The sequence below is a fragment of the Azolla caroliniana genome, unplaced genomic scaffold, assembly GCF_043228905.1.
Source record: "Azolla caroliniana isolate FFs.n. ecotype wild unplaced genomic scaffold, voAzoCaro1.0.p SCAF_15, whole genome shotgun sequence".
Lineage (NCBI taxonomy): Eukaryota > Viridiplantae > Streptophyta > Polypodiopsida > Salviniales > Salviniaceae > Azolla > Azolla caroliniana.
Window position 1 is genome coordinate 8,210,142 of NW_028230450.1, and position 16,929 is coordinate 8,227,070.

General features: G+C 44.0%; 1 protein-coding gene across 1 annotated transcript; it reads left to right on the plus strand.

Moving 5' to 3' along the window:
• The first annotated feature begins 1,014 nt into the window (after window positions 1-1,014).
• Window positions 1,015-7,584, plus strand: LOC147854528 (transcription factor-like protein). The gene is made up of 15 exons (XM_087331391.1): window positions 1,015-1,381; window positions 1,810-1,974; window positions 2,053-2,121; window positions 2,194-2,287; window positions 2,435-2,541; window positions 2,646-2,694; window positions 2,776-2,835; window positions 2,918-2,986; window positions 3,273-3,356; window positions 3,426-3,515; window positions 3,655-3,740; window positions 3,811-3,901; window positions 4,946-5,026; window positions 5,932-6,006; window positions 6,170-7,584. The coding sequence occupies exons 1-15, from the start codon at window positions 1,269-1,271 to the stop codon at window positions 6,323-6,325; spliced, it is 1,389 nt and encodes a 462-aa protein (XP_087187517.1). The 5' UTR covers window positions 1,015-1,268; the 3' UTR covers window positions 6,326-7,584.
• Window positions 7,585-16,929: the final 9,345 nt, after the last annotated feature.

Genomic DNA, 16,929 nt, shown 5'->3' on the forward strand with positions numbered 1-16,929 from the left:
CTTTCTCATCTTCATATTTGAACAATTTCCAGTCGATAAGAGTTTGGATGAGGATTACTTCTTTTCATATACGGATTGTAGTTTCTGCCATGGGGCGTATGCCGATGTCTCCTTGGCCATACTCAAGTAGACATTTTTGGCCAAGTGCATCCAAATGGTTGATCTTGCCATTCGTCTGCCGTCATCGAGGTTGGCTTGCTGTTGTGCCGAATTGCCTCGATTTGATGCCGGATGATCAATACATCCTTCATCATCTCCTTCTAGAGGGCAATATTTTTGTCATCAAATTTTCTGAACTCACAGCTAGTGACAGATGTCGAGGCCATCATGCTTGTGGATGTGAATACTTGACCTGGTCGTTTCCTTCAATCGATTTTCCTTCTTCCTATGTTGTTGCTGTAGAACTCCGATTCTCTTTGATACCACTTTGTTGACAATGGATGTGTGTTGGTCGGTTGTGATGTGTGAGGTTGGCCGATTAGTGTGGAAATGTATGTAGATCTTGTTGAATGGAGTTAGCAAACAAATGACAAGAGAGGATATGGTGCATTGTTCAGTCACAGAGATAATATAGAGAAAGAGATCGTAGCATAGTCTCTTAGAGCTTAAGAGAATTATTGCATTACAATCCCACCGAACTGTCAGTAGAAGATTTAGTTTCTCACTTTTATAGTTAGGGTAACTAAGCCGTAACTGTGAGAGTGTGTTGACAGTAGGAATACAATTGGGTGAAGTAAGACTTTTAGTCCAACAGATTGCATGTAGCTTTTGAAACACGCCTTGCACCGTGGGTGACCATGATTTCCTCTCACCAAGTCTCTTTATTATTTATTTGGTTGCAAATAGAATCGTCATACCCATATACATATGTATGTACGGTGTACCTATACATATTGATTGATATATATAAGTATATGAATGAATGTATGTACATATATGTATATACATAGTATATAGTATGTATGTACGTACACATAATTAGTGTGGCACCAGAGGAGAAAGATGCGAGTGAGAGAGGCAGGCAACCTGGTGGTGGACAGGTGCAAAGCTACCCAAATTAGTTCAGAATCAAAACTCTTAGAGTTCTTCCACAGTCCCTACTTCAACAAACCCTAGCAGAGCAGAGCAGAGATAAGAGTGTCTAATCTACATCAGGAAAGCGGTGAGAGAAAGCCAGGTCCTGTGGTTTGTTGGGGTCTTTTAAGGTCTAGGTAAGAAGAACAGATAAGCTTTGGTCTTGGCAAGAAGCTTGACCCTTTTCGGCAAACATGCCCAACGTTAAGTTTGTTGCAAGAGATTTCATGGGCATGGTGGCTAACCTTCCTGCTCTCAAGATTGATGTCCTTTATGAAAGCATCTGGACCTGCCAGGCCATATTCAGGTATACTCATTTTGCCGTGATCAGGATGGGAAATAATGAAAAAGAGTTATAGATGTACAACTGCAGGGCCGTGATCAGGATGGGAGTATGGGCAAGGAGATGGGGTAGGCAGGTTGGAAGCCCTTATGATATGCCTTCCTGATGCTACGATTAGAGAGAAAGTTCTCCCTTCATATATCTTGCTCACATCATGCTCAGACATTAGCAGGAAGACTAGTAAACAAGAGCGGTCTGCCTTGCCACTTATGTACTAACATGCATATATGCTGGGATGTCCACTCCCAGTTGGCATGTTGAGTTAGGATTTTAGAACTTACTAGTTTTTGAATGATTTTAATCAATTTGATGCCATGAAGAATTAATAGACCAGATTTACGGTGCTATATTGTTCACTTTTATACTCTTAACACTTTCTTTGAAACACATAGGTGTTTGCCACCAATTGCCAAGATGTATGTATTAAGACTTCTTTACCTTGAAGTTGGGGTTGCCAGCAAGCTAATGGAAGATTGGATTCTTCCAGACTACAATTCAAAGCATAAAGTAGCTATTGATAGATTGGTGCAATTGCGAGTTTTTCTAATGCCAGAAGGGTGCGCGCCCTTCCATATAAAACTAGCGTGTGCTGCTGCTTCCTTGATTTTCTAACTCACTAACTCAGTTTGTTACAGAAAAAGAGAGCCAAGCTATAAACTGAATCCCAAGTTTCAGAAGCAATTGCGGCAAGCCCTGACCAGTGGGTTAGTGAATACTTTGTTTCTTTTGATTATTGATTATGATGGAAGTTCTTGATAAAAAAATATGGCATATAGTGCGGGAGCTCCAAGAGAGCCTTTGTCTTCACACATTGCAGCAAGACTTCCTACAGCAGTGGAACTGGACGACTATGCCATGAAACAGTGGGAGGTATGTTCTTCTGACTTGATCTATGAAAGCCATTTTGGCTGATGCTATGAACAAGAAATTGCAATGACCTGTATCAAATCTTTAAAAAGTATTTCCTATCAGTTTCCACAAACAATGTGGTAATGTTAAAGATTTGAATTTGTATAGGGTGTGCTCCTGCAACTTGTAAGCACAGCATTTGCAGAGAGTGCCCAGGACACACCCCGTGATCAATTTGTCATTCAAACTTTTCAACGAGCTGGACTTTTAGATGGGTATTTAACATTTTTGCCAAACTTGTTTTTTGCTATTGCTTGAAGGAACTCTGTAAACTGTAAATAAATATTTCTGTCTATGTATCATGTTAATGTTCCATCAGCCTAAATGTGAGCTCAGCCAAATTGACAGAAGCGGGGTTTCAGTTTTTGGTAAGTTTGAATGTAGAGATATCTCTTTCTATTGGAAAGAAAATATCTAATTTTTTGTTTTGCTTGATATTGGAAACCCAGCTCATGGATACGGGCTACCAACTGTGGCAGATAATTCGTGAATACATATCGTCCGCTGAGGTAATTCATCTGGCACTTCTATGGTGTTTCATTCAGTTCAGATTCACTTCAAATTTGATGAAGTTTTTTCTTAGTAACACAGGACAGGGGGATAAACAACGTGGAATTAATTCGTTTCCTTCTAGAACTCGGTTTTCATCTTGTTGGTGAGGTGAGCTGTGAAGGCTATGATGTGACATGTAAACTTGTTTGATCCAAAATTGTGATTCAAGTGTGGGCGAAGTACAATGATTATGGGTAGATGAGGCCATAATCTTCTGATGGAGTCCCTAAAGCCTGTAATGGGTACTTAGATAGCTAAAATTCTCTGTGATGAATTGCGTGCAATGTCAAATAGAAGTACTACGTTTCGTGTGACTTTTGTATGTGCCTCACATATAGCATGCTTAATTTACGATACTGGAATGCCTGAGACTTATCTTAATGCTGGAATGCAGCCTTATAGTGTGAACACACTTACTGAGACAGAACAAACAATATTGGATGAAATTGCAATCCTGGGGCTTGTAAAACGGCAACAGGCAAGTAGATATAAAGCTATAAAGGTCACAAACTATTTATGTACTAACGGGTGGTTGTGATATCTGTAGGGAATGAAGGAACGATGGTTCATCCCTACAAGATTAGCTGCAAATCTTGCTATGAATCTTTCTGACGTTTCAAACCGACAGACTTCCGAGGTAACAATTTTTCCACAGATGCAGGTGGCAGTTATATCAAGCATTTCTTACAACATTAGTTGACATTTGAGTTTAGTAATACTCTGAAAATAGCTAATTTCCTGTATGAATTTTCGATCTCATTGATGCTTTCCTGCAGGGGTATTTAATTATAGAGACGAATTTCCGTTTATATGCATACACATCTTCCAAATTGCAGATCCAGATACTCCGTCTTTTTGCAAGGTCAGGTTTCTGAGATTCCAGTGGTATTGTTTATCCAGACATAATTAAATATGTTACTATGTGTGAACAGGATTGAGTACCAATTGCCCAATCTTGCTGTTGGTTTGATAAACAAGGAAAGTGTAAATGCAGCTTTTTTCAGTGGCATTACAGCAGAGCAAGTAATTTCCCTGGGTGGTTTAGTTTTATGTTTTCAAAGAAAAACTCTCTGAATTTATTATTTAGTAATTTCATATCACACTTCTACATAATTATAGCATATAAATTGTCCTTAAAAGAGAATTTCTTTTTAAAGTGTAAATTTCTGCTCCTCATGGATATTCACAGATAGTATTATATCTTTTGTGGTGAACGAGAAGGTGAGCCTGGAAAAGCTCACTTTTCTGAGACTTGCCTTGTCTTAACTAGGTGTTCAAGCATGCCATGAAACTGGAGAGAAATTTAAAACAAAACTGCAGAGGCAAGATGCTGAAATCTCATTGCAACTGAACTAGATTATCTCTAGTTGTATGACACTTGAACTCTAATACTGTTAAGCTAGCTCTTCCAAGAAATCAGAGCTTCCTTGTGCCTTGCATTCTTAACTTTAGACCATTTTATATCAGAGGAAATATGAGCAACCTACGAAAGGGATCCCAAGATGTTAGTCTCATTTGTCCCCAAATTCCTGTCTACCTTATGATCACGCCCCTTTCTGGTCGTGTTCTGCATTTGTATTCTCCAATACAAGATCTTGAGAAGAGGATTGTGATCCAATGATATTGTATGAGTTCTCAGTTGAAACACGATGAAGGGTTCCTTCATTCTCTTTACGCGACACTCAAGCTTTTTCCTACAACTGCCCATGCTGACGATGGATGTTTTTGAAATTAAAAATGCTTGATTCTTACTGTCATTAATGTCAACTTGAGCTGATAGGTGACTGTACTTTCAAATCAATTTATTATGTTTTAACAAATTTCTCACATTCTAATATTTATCCTTGTGCTATTACTATTTTATGTATTTTCACATGTATGGTACATCATGTCTGCACAAGTAGTTTCAAAATAAAGTATGTGGATGGTAAGCAATACTCATCAGTAATAAAATTTAATTTATGTTTAAGAAATGCACCTGAAAAATAAAGCCATTTGCAAATTCATTGGTTGGTATCATGCCATGCATTTGGTGTTCAATGATAAATGCTGGTTCTGGTTTTGCAGATAATTACATTCTTGCAACAAAATGCTCATCCACATGTTGCACAGAAGGTGCCTTCTATTCCAGAAACAGTGTGTGATCAGGTAGCTTTTTTGTGGAGATGATATATAGCATGTAAAGTAGCATGCTCAATGACTTGAGCTTATTACACTACACTGAAAATTATGCATTGGAAAGAATATTCATGTATGTAAAGGCGAACAATTGTAGTAAGTTAATGGATGGGTCCCTATGACATACTTTGTTAGCCAAAAGGTGGTTCATTCTGGGTGGATAGCAATGTGGCCAACGCTTCTATGAACTGTTTCATGTATGTTGTTGGCCAACGCTTAAATGTTAATGGGGAACTTTTAGGTGGGTAAAAGCATAGTTGTAAAATACTTAGCATACAATATGTATGGTATGTATTTAAAAAGTACTCTACGATTTTCTAAAAATTGCGTAGAATACGTATTCTAAAGATGAAATATTTTGAATACATTAAATACTTCTTAGATTTGTATTGGATCTAACAATTGATTTTTGGCCAAATTATTATAATTTTATTATTTATTTACTTTTAAGAAACATAAAATACTAGAATATATTAAAAACATGGACATTTTGAAACGACAGTTCAAAAATGTAGAATGTGTTAAATACTTCTGAGTATGCTATACATAAAATATGTGTTTTTTACAACTATGGACCATGAAAGTTATTGGTAGTAACAGATAATTGCGAGAGAGTCTGAGGTGTCGTATTCATAAAGGCTTTCCATACAAGGTTTATTGTAGCTCACGAGGGAGCATTGAATATGGGTTCACGGTTTATATGCATGTATCTCTTATACGTTTTTAAGCCACTAACATTTGGTGTAACACTTGTAATGCGTTCCTCTTCCAAGTTCATCTCTATTTATCTTATTCTGAATCTCAATAAGAAATGTATACCATTGAAACTCCATAAATACATTCCTACGGCAAAATTACATAATTTGTTTTTTCAGATTCGACTATGGGAGAAGGATAGCAATCGGGTGCAATATGTGCCCTCTTGTTACTATGATGATTTTCCATGCAAGGTGAGCTACATCAGATTAGTTTTGAATTCGGTTATGCTCGTGCACTATTATGCCATTGTGCTTAAAAATTCAGTGTTTTCTTTATCCATATCATTCTTGACATATAGTTAATGGAACTATTATCCTTTTCATTGGAATTTTAATGCATGGTTGTGTATCTCAGGATTTTTTCGACTCAATATGCTTGTATGCGCAAGATAGAGGTGGGCTTGTATGGCATGATGATTCTAAAAGAAGATTGATAGTTCGTGCTGATCTTCATGAAGAAATTCGAGCCTATATTAGGCAACAAAGTACTGCATCATCTCAAAAGAGATAACTTTACTTTATGGCAATTGCTTTTACCCCCTCTTCTTTCTAAGAGACTTGTCACATAATAACAAAGAAATCTTTGAAAATACTTGATTGCATGAGATTATAAGGGTGCCACATTGATTTAATTCATGGTGAGATGCACATAAGGTGATGATGATCTCTGGAATAGAGCTTGTTCTTGTGCATGCAGTAAGGAGTATAAGGGCGCCACATTGATTTAATTCATGGTGAGATGCACATAAGGTGATGATGATCTCTGGAATAGAGCTTGTTCTTGTGCATGCAGTAAGGAGTATAAGGGCGCCACATTGATTTAATTCATGGTGAGATGCACATAAGGTGATGATGATCTCTGGAATAGAGCTTGTTCTTGTGCATGCAGTAAGGAGTATAAGGGCGCCACATTGATTTAATTCATGGTGAGATGCACATAAGGTGATGATGATCTCTGGAATAGAGCTTGTTCTTGTGCATGCAGTAAGGAGTATAAGGGCGTCACATTGATTTAATTCATGGTGAGATGCACATAAGGTGATGATGATCTCTGGAATAGAGCTTGTTCTTGTGCATGGAGTAAGGAGTATAAGGGCGCCACATTGATTTAATTCATGGTGAGATGCACATAAGGTGATGATGATCTCTGGAATAGAGCTTGTTCTTGTGCATGGAGTAAGGCAATCACGTGGAGATATAATCATCATTGATTATATGGGTGAAAATTTCTGATAATAACGGGCACTTATCTTTTTTAAGGTTTCGTTTAGCTTGAAGCACATGAAACTACAAGCAACTCTATATATGTGAAAAACTTAATGATTACGAGAGACTTCAGCAAGAGAAACATGGGATCAAAATCCATATGCAATCAAATGTAATAATGGGAGAATGAGTAAAACATGTATTACTCACGTGGTGATCCAATTTTGAAAAGGTTGGTGGTGGGGTGATGAATGCATCTCTAATGTTGTAAGATGATAGTGTTGATCTCATGAAAAATATGCACATTGGAATTTTGGTCTTGATTGGTGATAAGGATGTACGCAACAAAGAGCAATTGCCCTAGTTGTGAGTTTCTTTGGAGCTGGGGGTCCACTTTGTCCATGATCTCTTTGTGGAAAAGTAATTTGTCATTTTTTGAAAGAAGGTAGGTCAATGAGAGTTTGAATCCCTTAGGCTTCTTTTGTTATTGTTGCTGTACAACTCTATGGAAGGGTCCAAATACTTCTCTAAAGAGGTAGTACTATCTTACTTTATACTTTGATAGACTAGTCAAGGATGCACCCTCTCATTTTTGTCTTGTCAAGTTATTTGTTAATTTTTTTTGTCTCTATCCTCAAAGACGAGGGAATATGTTTGCTCCTTTTAATCTTTTGAGATAGGATAACAAATAATTATTGTTAAGTTTGATGTTGAGCTTACCTTCACCATAACATGTATAGTAGGTAGTGTGCATGCTATAAATGTGTGTAACAAGTGGTAGAAAGTGACTCATTGAACCACTATAAAATATTCAGCCAATGAATATAACATGGAAAAGATAAAGGGTTGGAAGCATCACATTGTATTCTATACTAATCTATCCATTGAATTATGATGAGCGCCATTTTGTTCCTTTCTATTTTGATATATTATTCTTATTCAGTGTTGGTTAAATTGAGAGTGAGACCACTTCTAAACATGATGGTAAGCTAAGTTTGTGGTGTGTATAAAGTTTGTTGGTTAAAAGGATCATTAGACTTAATTTACACAAAGAACACTTGATGGTGACAAAACAAGGGACAAAAATGCTCTTTATATTATGTACAACTCAAAGTGTTACAAAAGAGTCCCAATATTCAAACAAAACCAAAATGTGTGTTGGGATAGGTCGGGGCAACTTTGTTTTGCTCTAAGGAGAGAGCACCAAGCATTGACTTCTGAAAATGAGAATGAGGGATGAATAATCCTTTCCATGCCTTCTCCTTATAGAGGGCGTTAGATGGTTGTTGGAATTAGCCATTAGGCTAGTTGTTGGGGCAATACATTGGGAATACTCATTTGAATAAGAATTGGGATAAACCATGGTGGCATGCCCCTCTTGGGACTAGGATTGTACTTTCGAGTGAGAGTCTCAATTTGTTGGGATAAATTGAGGACACTACATTCACATGGGTCTTTTAGAGATGGAGTTCCATCAAGCGTGCAAAACCTTGTTAAGGATTATAGTGCATTATTCCTTCACATTGTGTTTCTTGGGCCATTCTCGATCTTCTACTCTATGGTCCTTTAAGGAAACTCCTCGTTTTGATCTCTCGCTCAACCACCTTGGTTGTGCGCACCTTCACCGGAGCCACCTTGTCTTCTTTTTCCTCCAATTCACGGTCCGTATTAGAGAGATCTGCGACTCTCTTGCCTCCATCAACGTAACCATCGAGCAGGATGAGATGTTGCGGGTCTGTCTCGGGGTCCTAGTGTCAATGTTCAGAGCATTCCGGACGGTGGTATGTACAAGGGAGGATATACCTTCTTTTTCGACTTACAATCAATGGTCCTTATAAAGGAGAACCATGCAGGTGCGTCGACGAGTACACAACTGACATCAAGATGTTGTACATTGAGGAAGAGAGGCCCCGTGGTCGTGGTGGATGAAGCGTGTCGGCAAGCAATGGAAGTGGCTGCCAAGAACAAAACCGAAGGCTTAATTGAAATACAGACAACAATTCAGGACCCTCCAAAAATAGGACTCAAAGAGGCACCGAAAACCGACAAGGAAAGGCCGACACGGAATGCTAGTATTGTAGTCGGTAGGGCCACACATAGAGCGAGTGCTAGAAGAAAAGGCCGATTTGGACAAAGTCGGAGCGAGCCGGAGGGACGTAGATAGGCGTCACCGATCGCAATTCACCGGAGGCTCGGAGAGACCCGGGTTGGGACCGACCCTCGTAATGAAGCGTGAGGACAACCGGATGGGAGCTTCTGACTCAAAGTTGGTAGAAGTTTGGTACGTGGACTCCGGAGATTCAAACCACATGACGAACCACAAAGAGTGGTTCTCCTTTCTTGAGAAGCCAGAGAAGCCGGGGGTGGTCGAAACAGGAGATGACACCGCACATCCCATCGAGCATATCGAGGATGTCCCTCTAAGCCATGTTGGCCAGAAGGGAATCATGAGGAACGTCTTGCATCTTCTGACCATCACCAAGAACTTGGTGTCGGTCGGTCAGATTGTGTATCAAGGAATGCATGTCCGATTTACTCACCACAGATGCTTTATCGAGGAGGAAGGTCGGATAATCGCACAAGGGTGCCGAGATGGAAGAATGTTCATCCTTGAAAGAAATAGTGTAGGCATTGCTATGGCAGAAGCGGATTGGTCACATCAACTTCTTGAAGCATCACAAGATGCAGTCGAAACACGTGGTTTTCGGACTGCCAAAGTTTAGTGGCCAGAAAGGCCAAATTTGTGAATCTTGCCAGCTAGGGAAGCAACATAGGCATCCATTCCCCAATGAGCAGAATCAAAGCATGAATCGGCTCGATTTTATCCATTTGGATGTGTCGGGACCGACACAAAACGTGAGCATCGGCGGGAGCTGATATTTTTCCTCCTTCATCGACGATTTCAGTCGACACACTTGGATCTATTTGATCGATAAAAAGACCGAAGTCTTCTCATGCTTCCGGGACCTAAAGAGTCATGTCGAATGAGAAACCAGAAGAAAGATCAAGTGTTTGAGATCAGATGGTGGAAAAGAATATTTTTCTAGCCAGTTCACAAGTTATCTACAAACCAAGCAAATATTTCTCCTGTAGATACACCCCGGAGTAGAACGACGTGGCCGAACGTTAGAATTGGACATTAGTAGAGGCTGCGAGGGTAATGTTGGAGGAGAAGAGCATGCCTCAGATTTATTGGGCTGAAACAATTCGAACAACCATCTACATAGAGAATCAGATTTCTGCCTCCGGGACGAAGGTGTCGCCGCACGAACTGTACTTCGAGCAGAAGTTGAACTTGGCACACCTTCGGGTATTGTTTTAGATGGTGGAAAAGAATATTTTTCTAGCTAGTTCGAGTGGAAGCTGAACTTGGCACACCTTCGGGTATTCAGCAACATTGTAGATGTGCATGTACTGGATGAGAAGCAAAAGAAGCTAGATGCCAAAGCTGAGAAGTGCATCTTGGTTGGCTACTTCGACAAGCGGAAGGGGTACAAGTGCTACAACCCCCGGTCAAAACAAGTCTGAGTTAGCTGCGATGTCTTTTTTGACGAATCGACATCTTGGTACTTCTCATCACCCGAACCCGAGTCGATTGCTACGAACGAGGCGACATATTCCAGACCAGAGGGAAGCATAACGGAATTTGATCAGCTGGACAGTCTGACTTCCCTCCGGATCAGTGGACGGAATCCGGATTGGTTGAGCCAGAGCGGCCAACCGAATAACGAACCGACGAGTAGTGAAGACTCGGTCATGTGCTCCTTGCACAAGGAACCGAGGAGACGGTTCACGTGCCAAGAGAAGGGAAGAAGAAGTTGTTAGAATATGACACCAGTAGAGACAAGTCAGATCGCAGCGAACCTGACTCCGGGAAGCAAGAAGATGGACCTCTAGAGAAGAGGTCAGAGTCGACCAAGAGGGCCATCAAATGGGTAGAGCAGAAATGTGCCGATCTACCCGCCAAAAGCATCTCGTAGTTCGGTACGGGTATAACGAGTATAAGACACATCATTATGCGTACATGGCAAAGGTGGCAGTTGTGCGTGAGCCAGAGAGCTACATAGAAATGACTAAGGACCCGAACTGGCAGAACGTTGTGGAGGAAGAGATGCACACACTCATGGAAAATGAGGGTCGATGTATCGAAAGAAGTAAAGCCGATCGGTTGCCGGTGGGTGTATAAAGTCAAATACAATGCCGACATCTCCGTTAATCGATACAATGCCCAATTGGTGGCAAAGGGCTACGCGCAATAGCACGACATTGATTACAATGAAACATATGCGCTGGTCACGAAGATGACGACCTTCCGTGTCTTGTTAGCGATGGTAGTGGCGAAGGGGTTGCATCTACATCAGATGGATGTGAAAAACACGTTTCTACAAGGTGATATTGAGGAACAAGTGTATATGATTCAGCCTCCCGGATTTAAGTCTGGTATGAACATGTTGACTGAAGAAGTCCCTATATGGAATTAAGCAAGCCCCACGATCATGGAATGCAAAAATCATGCATAGACTGCGTCTGATGGGGTTTGCGTCGTCAAAATCAGACTCTTCACTCTTCATCCGGCATGGTCAGAACAGGCCGGTGAGCATTTTGCTCTATGTGGATGACCTTGTCATCGCCGAAGCCGACTCAGAAGAAATCAACGGCGTCAAGTCCGAACTCACGCCATCATTTGAAATGAAGGATCTTGGTGAGCTTCATTACTTCCTAGGGATCGAAGTGATCCGTACCCCCGAAGGCATACTGATTAGCCATCAACATTATGTGTTGAGTATCGTCTTCAAGTTCAGAATGACGGAATGCAAATGCATCTCAACTCCTCTCCTTTGGATAGGAATGTGAGGCTTCGCCCCGACTCCAGAACAACATGCGACCCAAAACGGTTTCTGTAGATTGTCGAGAGCCTTATCTACTTGACCATCACTCGGTTGAACCTCAACTATCTGGTTCGCTTGATCAATCAATTTATGGTGCATCCGACCGTGGAGCACCTTCAGTGCACACAACAAATACTCAGGTATGTCAGCGACACTAAGGACAAGGGGTTGTTGTATCAGGCTGGTATAATGGATGCAAATTGGACCGGAAATGCCGGCGACCACAAGTCAACATCTCGATTCTTGTTTTCACTTGGAAGTGCCACGGTTGCCTAGACCAGCAAAAAGCAGCCAATAGTAGGACTGTCAAGCACTGAGGCCGAGTATAGAGGAGCAGTTGTCGCAACATGCGAGGCCATTTGGCTCAAACAGTTATTGAAGGATATGCAGTTGGAGGTGTCCAATCCGACGACGATCTACTAAGATAACCTCAGCAACATTCAATTGGCGAAGAACCCCATCTTCCATGCCTAGACAAAGCACATTTAGGTGCATTACCATTTTGTCCGAGAATGAGTCCTCTCCGGTGAAGTTTGTTGAGATACAAGCTCAACATTGAGTGTGTAAACGGGTGCATAACCCATTGCGTAGATTTTGTGCGTAAAACTGTACGCACAACATGGCCGTAGCAGTGGGTAAACGGAGAGGCCGTTAGAATGATATTCCTCGTAAGGAATAATTTTGGGAGTGTGTAGGATGCTCATATATGAGCGGTCAAGTACTGTAAGTACTTGTGTCAGCCCAATAGTCAGGGCTTGTATAAAAGGTGCTCATTGAGCACGAAGTATGTACAAAGTGTTATTTTTTCTCTTATAGAATTGTTGTCTGCTCTCTCTCTGTCTCTCTCTCTCACTCATTCTCTCTGTGTTCTATGCGTCTACCGAATTGCGTACTCTGTGTCTTACGATGTCGCGGTATTCCGTGAGTACGTGTAAGATCTTAGGCGGGACCGCGGGGGTCTTGGACTAGGGAGTAGAGGGGGAATGGAAGCTTAGATCGAGAGGAGAGGAGAAAGATTAGGACATAAACCTAGAATGGATGGAACAAGAAGATAGATGGAGGAAGAAACACAACAAGTTATATTAAGACTCCGCGAACGATTACAACCATGGCCGCATAGGCCACACCAAAATGACTACAAGAAAACCCTAACCGGATAAGTAAAGTAAAGAAGATGATGAAGAAGAAACCCCAAGCGAAACCCTAAACCCTTACTCTATACAATGTGGGATAAATTCTCCACCTTATTCTATACACTATTTTCCTACTATACATGTGCACATGTTGCACCTTGCCGACTTGCCCATTCCATCTCGGTTTCATACCAAAGCCGGAAATCTTCACGACTTCCACCCCCACCAAACTGCACATCCACTGGTATGTGCCATGAAAGGAAAAGGTGAGAGATTTCGGCGATGGTGATCAACCGGGTTCTCCGTTGTCCCAGCACCCGACCGTCTTGCCGACTCCTACCAACTCCGATCCGTCGACTTCTGAGAGCGCGCCTCCGCGGCTATCCTTGTTGACCTTGTTCAACTTTGTCTTCCATTTTGAGCATACTCGTCCCTTCCACACGAACCACCGTAGCCTCCCGTTTCACCATATCTGCTGCACGTCCCCAAACCGTCGGCTCCATCCAATCCGCCATATCCAACACTCACACCTTCTTCCCCGATCGGTCCTCCCAAACACCATTGCCAATCCGGTCGCTCCTCCTTTGTCCGCCGTGTATGCCCTCCGATTAGGCCCCCGGTCACTCCGGTTATACACCGGATTCTGCGCCTTGTGTGTCGCATGTGTCCCTCCTTTGGTTCGACCATCTCCTCATCCCGAGCACCTCGGCATGCCATCTCTCACTGTTCCACGCTTGCCTTCCGTAGGCTCTTCCCGTGTGTCGATGTCGTCCTTCGAATACGCGCTTGTTCTTCGGTCCTTAGGTGACCCCATTACGCGCTCCTCGTTTCTCCCTTGCTCGCCTTGCTCTCTCGCGGTAGGGCGTATCGTCATCCCGACCTTCGTGTCGGGGTCCTTTACGGCTCTCGTTACCGCTTCATCCCGACTCGCGTCCTCTTGGCCCGCTTGGCCTCGCATGTCCTCCGGGACGCCGCCTTTTCTCTTCCCGCAACATCCTCCGCTCTCGCCATTCATCCGCCGATCCCGACAACTCACCACTCCGCCTTCCGTCCCATGCTTACCTCTCAAAGGCTCGTCCGGATTGCTATCACCGGTCACTCGTTGCCGCTCTTCTAGGTGCATGCTTGTTTCTTGGCCCTTCGCCGGCCTTAGTGCATGCTCCGTTTCACGCCCTTTACTCGCCGTAGTCCCGAACTCCACGTTGGCCTCTTCTTTCTTCGTTTTTGTAGTCCTTTCCGGCTCCGTTTGGCCCTCTTGGTGTTACCGGCCGGCAAGGAGTCCAAAATACGGAGTGAAGGAATTAATTAGATATGGTTGTAAATGAGCATAGTGTGGACGGACGGACTGGAAACGGTATGCCGTTCCAGATCCGGACGGATCCCGAATAGGTGCGAGAGGCACCGTTTTGTACTACGGACCGGAAACCTATTTAAAGGCCCGGACCCCATTGTAATGACAGCGGATAATTAATAGAGCTTATGTTGTTTATACTTCTGTCTTGATTTCCGTTCTGTAATTACTGTTATATCTTACGTGTGTAATCAACCGAAGCATTCTAATCGTGTAACCTATGTAAGTCGGTGTAATCGTTGAATCTTAATCCTATGCCGTAATCACCCTTTGGTGAAGTGTCTCCGTGACACCTTGTGTTAGGCCTTGTCCGGCTAAGAGAATAACACTTGGCCCCGCTCGTCCGTCTTTCTGCACTAGATACCCGTGTTGGTAACCTCGTCCGCTCCACCCTCCGACTCCTCCTCACCACCTGCCGTCTCTTCGGTCTTACGTCGATCTGCAACCGCCGAAGTCTCTAGAATAGGTGTGGAGGGTTCCTCTTGTTTCCGGTCTTCCACTGAACCGTAGTCGATGCGCCCGCTTGGCCTCCTTCTCGCGCTCACCGGCTCCCACTGCGTGTCGTGGCTCGTGTACCTCGACCTCCAATCATGTTGGCATAGCCCTTGCCCGGATCGGTCTCGGCCAATCGGGTTCCGGTTCGGTTGGCTCTCTTCCATGATCGTAATCGGTTGGTACGGGTTCGACCGAACAATCCCGGCCTTGTCGGCTCTTCTTCGGTTCGGGCCCGGTTGACCGACCCCCACTCCAATCTTCTTCTACGTCGTCTTCTAGTCGTGTCGGATTACCGACCAGTATGTCTTCCGATCGGGTCGGTTCCCGACTCTCTCCTCTTTGCCACTCCCGGCCTCTCCTTCGGTCCCTTTGGATATGCCCGTTCTGGGCCTCACATCCTCTTCGTATGTGCCCGCTCCAGGCTACGCCTCCTCACGGCCACCACCCATCTCTCCGGTCTTATGTCCACACTCGAGCGCAACCGTCGTAGTCCCCGGCCCTGGTGTCGAGGGATCTCTCCTCCGTCCGTTACAATCTTCCTCGTTCTCGTTTCGGTCACCTGCCTTGCCGCCGCCATCGTTCAACACTCTGGGTCTCACGCCGGCACTCGGGCCGACCATTGGAGTCTCTAGAACCGGTGTGGGCAAGGTCCCGGCACCACCGCTCGTCATGTCTGTAGCCACCTCCGTCCGGACGTCGTTGTCCGCGGCTACCCCGTCCCCAATTACGCAAGCCTTGATTATGCTTGCCTCCTCCTCTTCCTCGTTCTCCTTGTCATCGTCTTGGTGGCCTGCCTTGCTGTCGCCATTGTCCGTCACTCTAGGTCTCACGTCAGCACTCAGGCCGACCGCCGGAGTCTCTCGAATCGGTGTGGGTAAGGTCCCAACACCGCCGCTCGTCTCCTCCCCGCTTGATGTTTCGGGCCACCGTGTCCCGAATCCTCCGCTCACTCTCGAAGTGGTGGTCCCCGCTCCATAGTCACCGGCCTCATCCATGGTTGTCCTTTCACCGTAAGACGAGAGGGTCGCTTGCTCCGCACCCTCTCCATCGTCACCGTCATACGCTCTTTCGGCCTCCGCATAGGCCCCATCCTCCACGCGTAGGGAGGCTTCTTCCTCCGCATCCTCCGATCCTCTCGGGCCCAACTCCACAATAGACCCTCCTCCTTCAGCTTCGAACTTCACCTTCACGCTCTCGTATGCCTCCCATACCAACGCCTCTAGGTCGTACTCCTCTGATCCATCACGCATCGAGCTCTCCTCCGGCGGTAGTGCATAGTCACTCATCACCCTCTCTTGTCCGCCGCTCATGGGCCGTGTTGTGGCCGACCGCTTCGCATCGTCTTGCCGGCATACCCACTCCGGTTTCGCGTACCCGTACGCCTCCAATAAAGCTCCCTCAAAGGACCCCCACAAATCGTGAGCTTCTCGAAGCTCCTTGACCTCTCTATGCGTCGATACGGCCGCCACTCGACAAAAGTATTCTAGCCTCATTGTTCGTCCACACCCCTCTTCGTCATCTCGGCATTGTACGCTTCTAAGAATCTCAAGACATCATCCTCGTTGAACCGGCCGACTCGATTGACCACGCTCTCGACGGTTTGTTGAGCCACATCTCGCCTCACCTTCTTCCGCCTAGCATCCATCACAATCTTTGCCATCATTTCCGCGAAGTCAAATTCTTCGTCTTCCATCTCTGTACTCCCTTGCCGCCTATTCACGTTAGGTTCACCAAAGATGTCGTGGTACTCTGAGAGTACGTGTAAGATCTTAGACGGGACCGCGGGGGTCTTGGACTAGGGAGTAGAGGGGGAATGGAAGCTTAGCTTGAGAGGAGAGGAGAAAGATTAGGACATAAACATAGAATGGATAAGTAAATAAAAGAAGAGGATGAAGAAGAAACCCTAAGCGAAACCCTAAACTTGAAATGGTATGAAGAAGAAGAAGAATAGTAAAACCCTAGATGAAACCCTAAAACCGAAATAGAAACCCTCGACCTAAGTGGTATACCCTTCTCACTCAAAATAGGCAACCCCTTTACA

Coding starts and splice junctions, on each gene's coding strand:
- LOC147854528 (XM_087331391.1), top strand. CDS start 1,269: ATGCCCAACGTTAAGTTTGTTGCAAGAGATTTCATGGGCATGGTGGCT. Junction 3,357..3,425: donor GGCTTGTAAAACGGCAACAG/GCAAGTAGATAT, acceptor TGATATCTGTAG/GGAATGAAGGAACGATGGTT. Junction 5,027..5,931: donor CAGAAACAGTGTGTGATCAG/GTAGCTTTTTTG, acceptor TTGTTTTTTCAG/ATTCGACTATGGGAGAAGGA.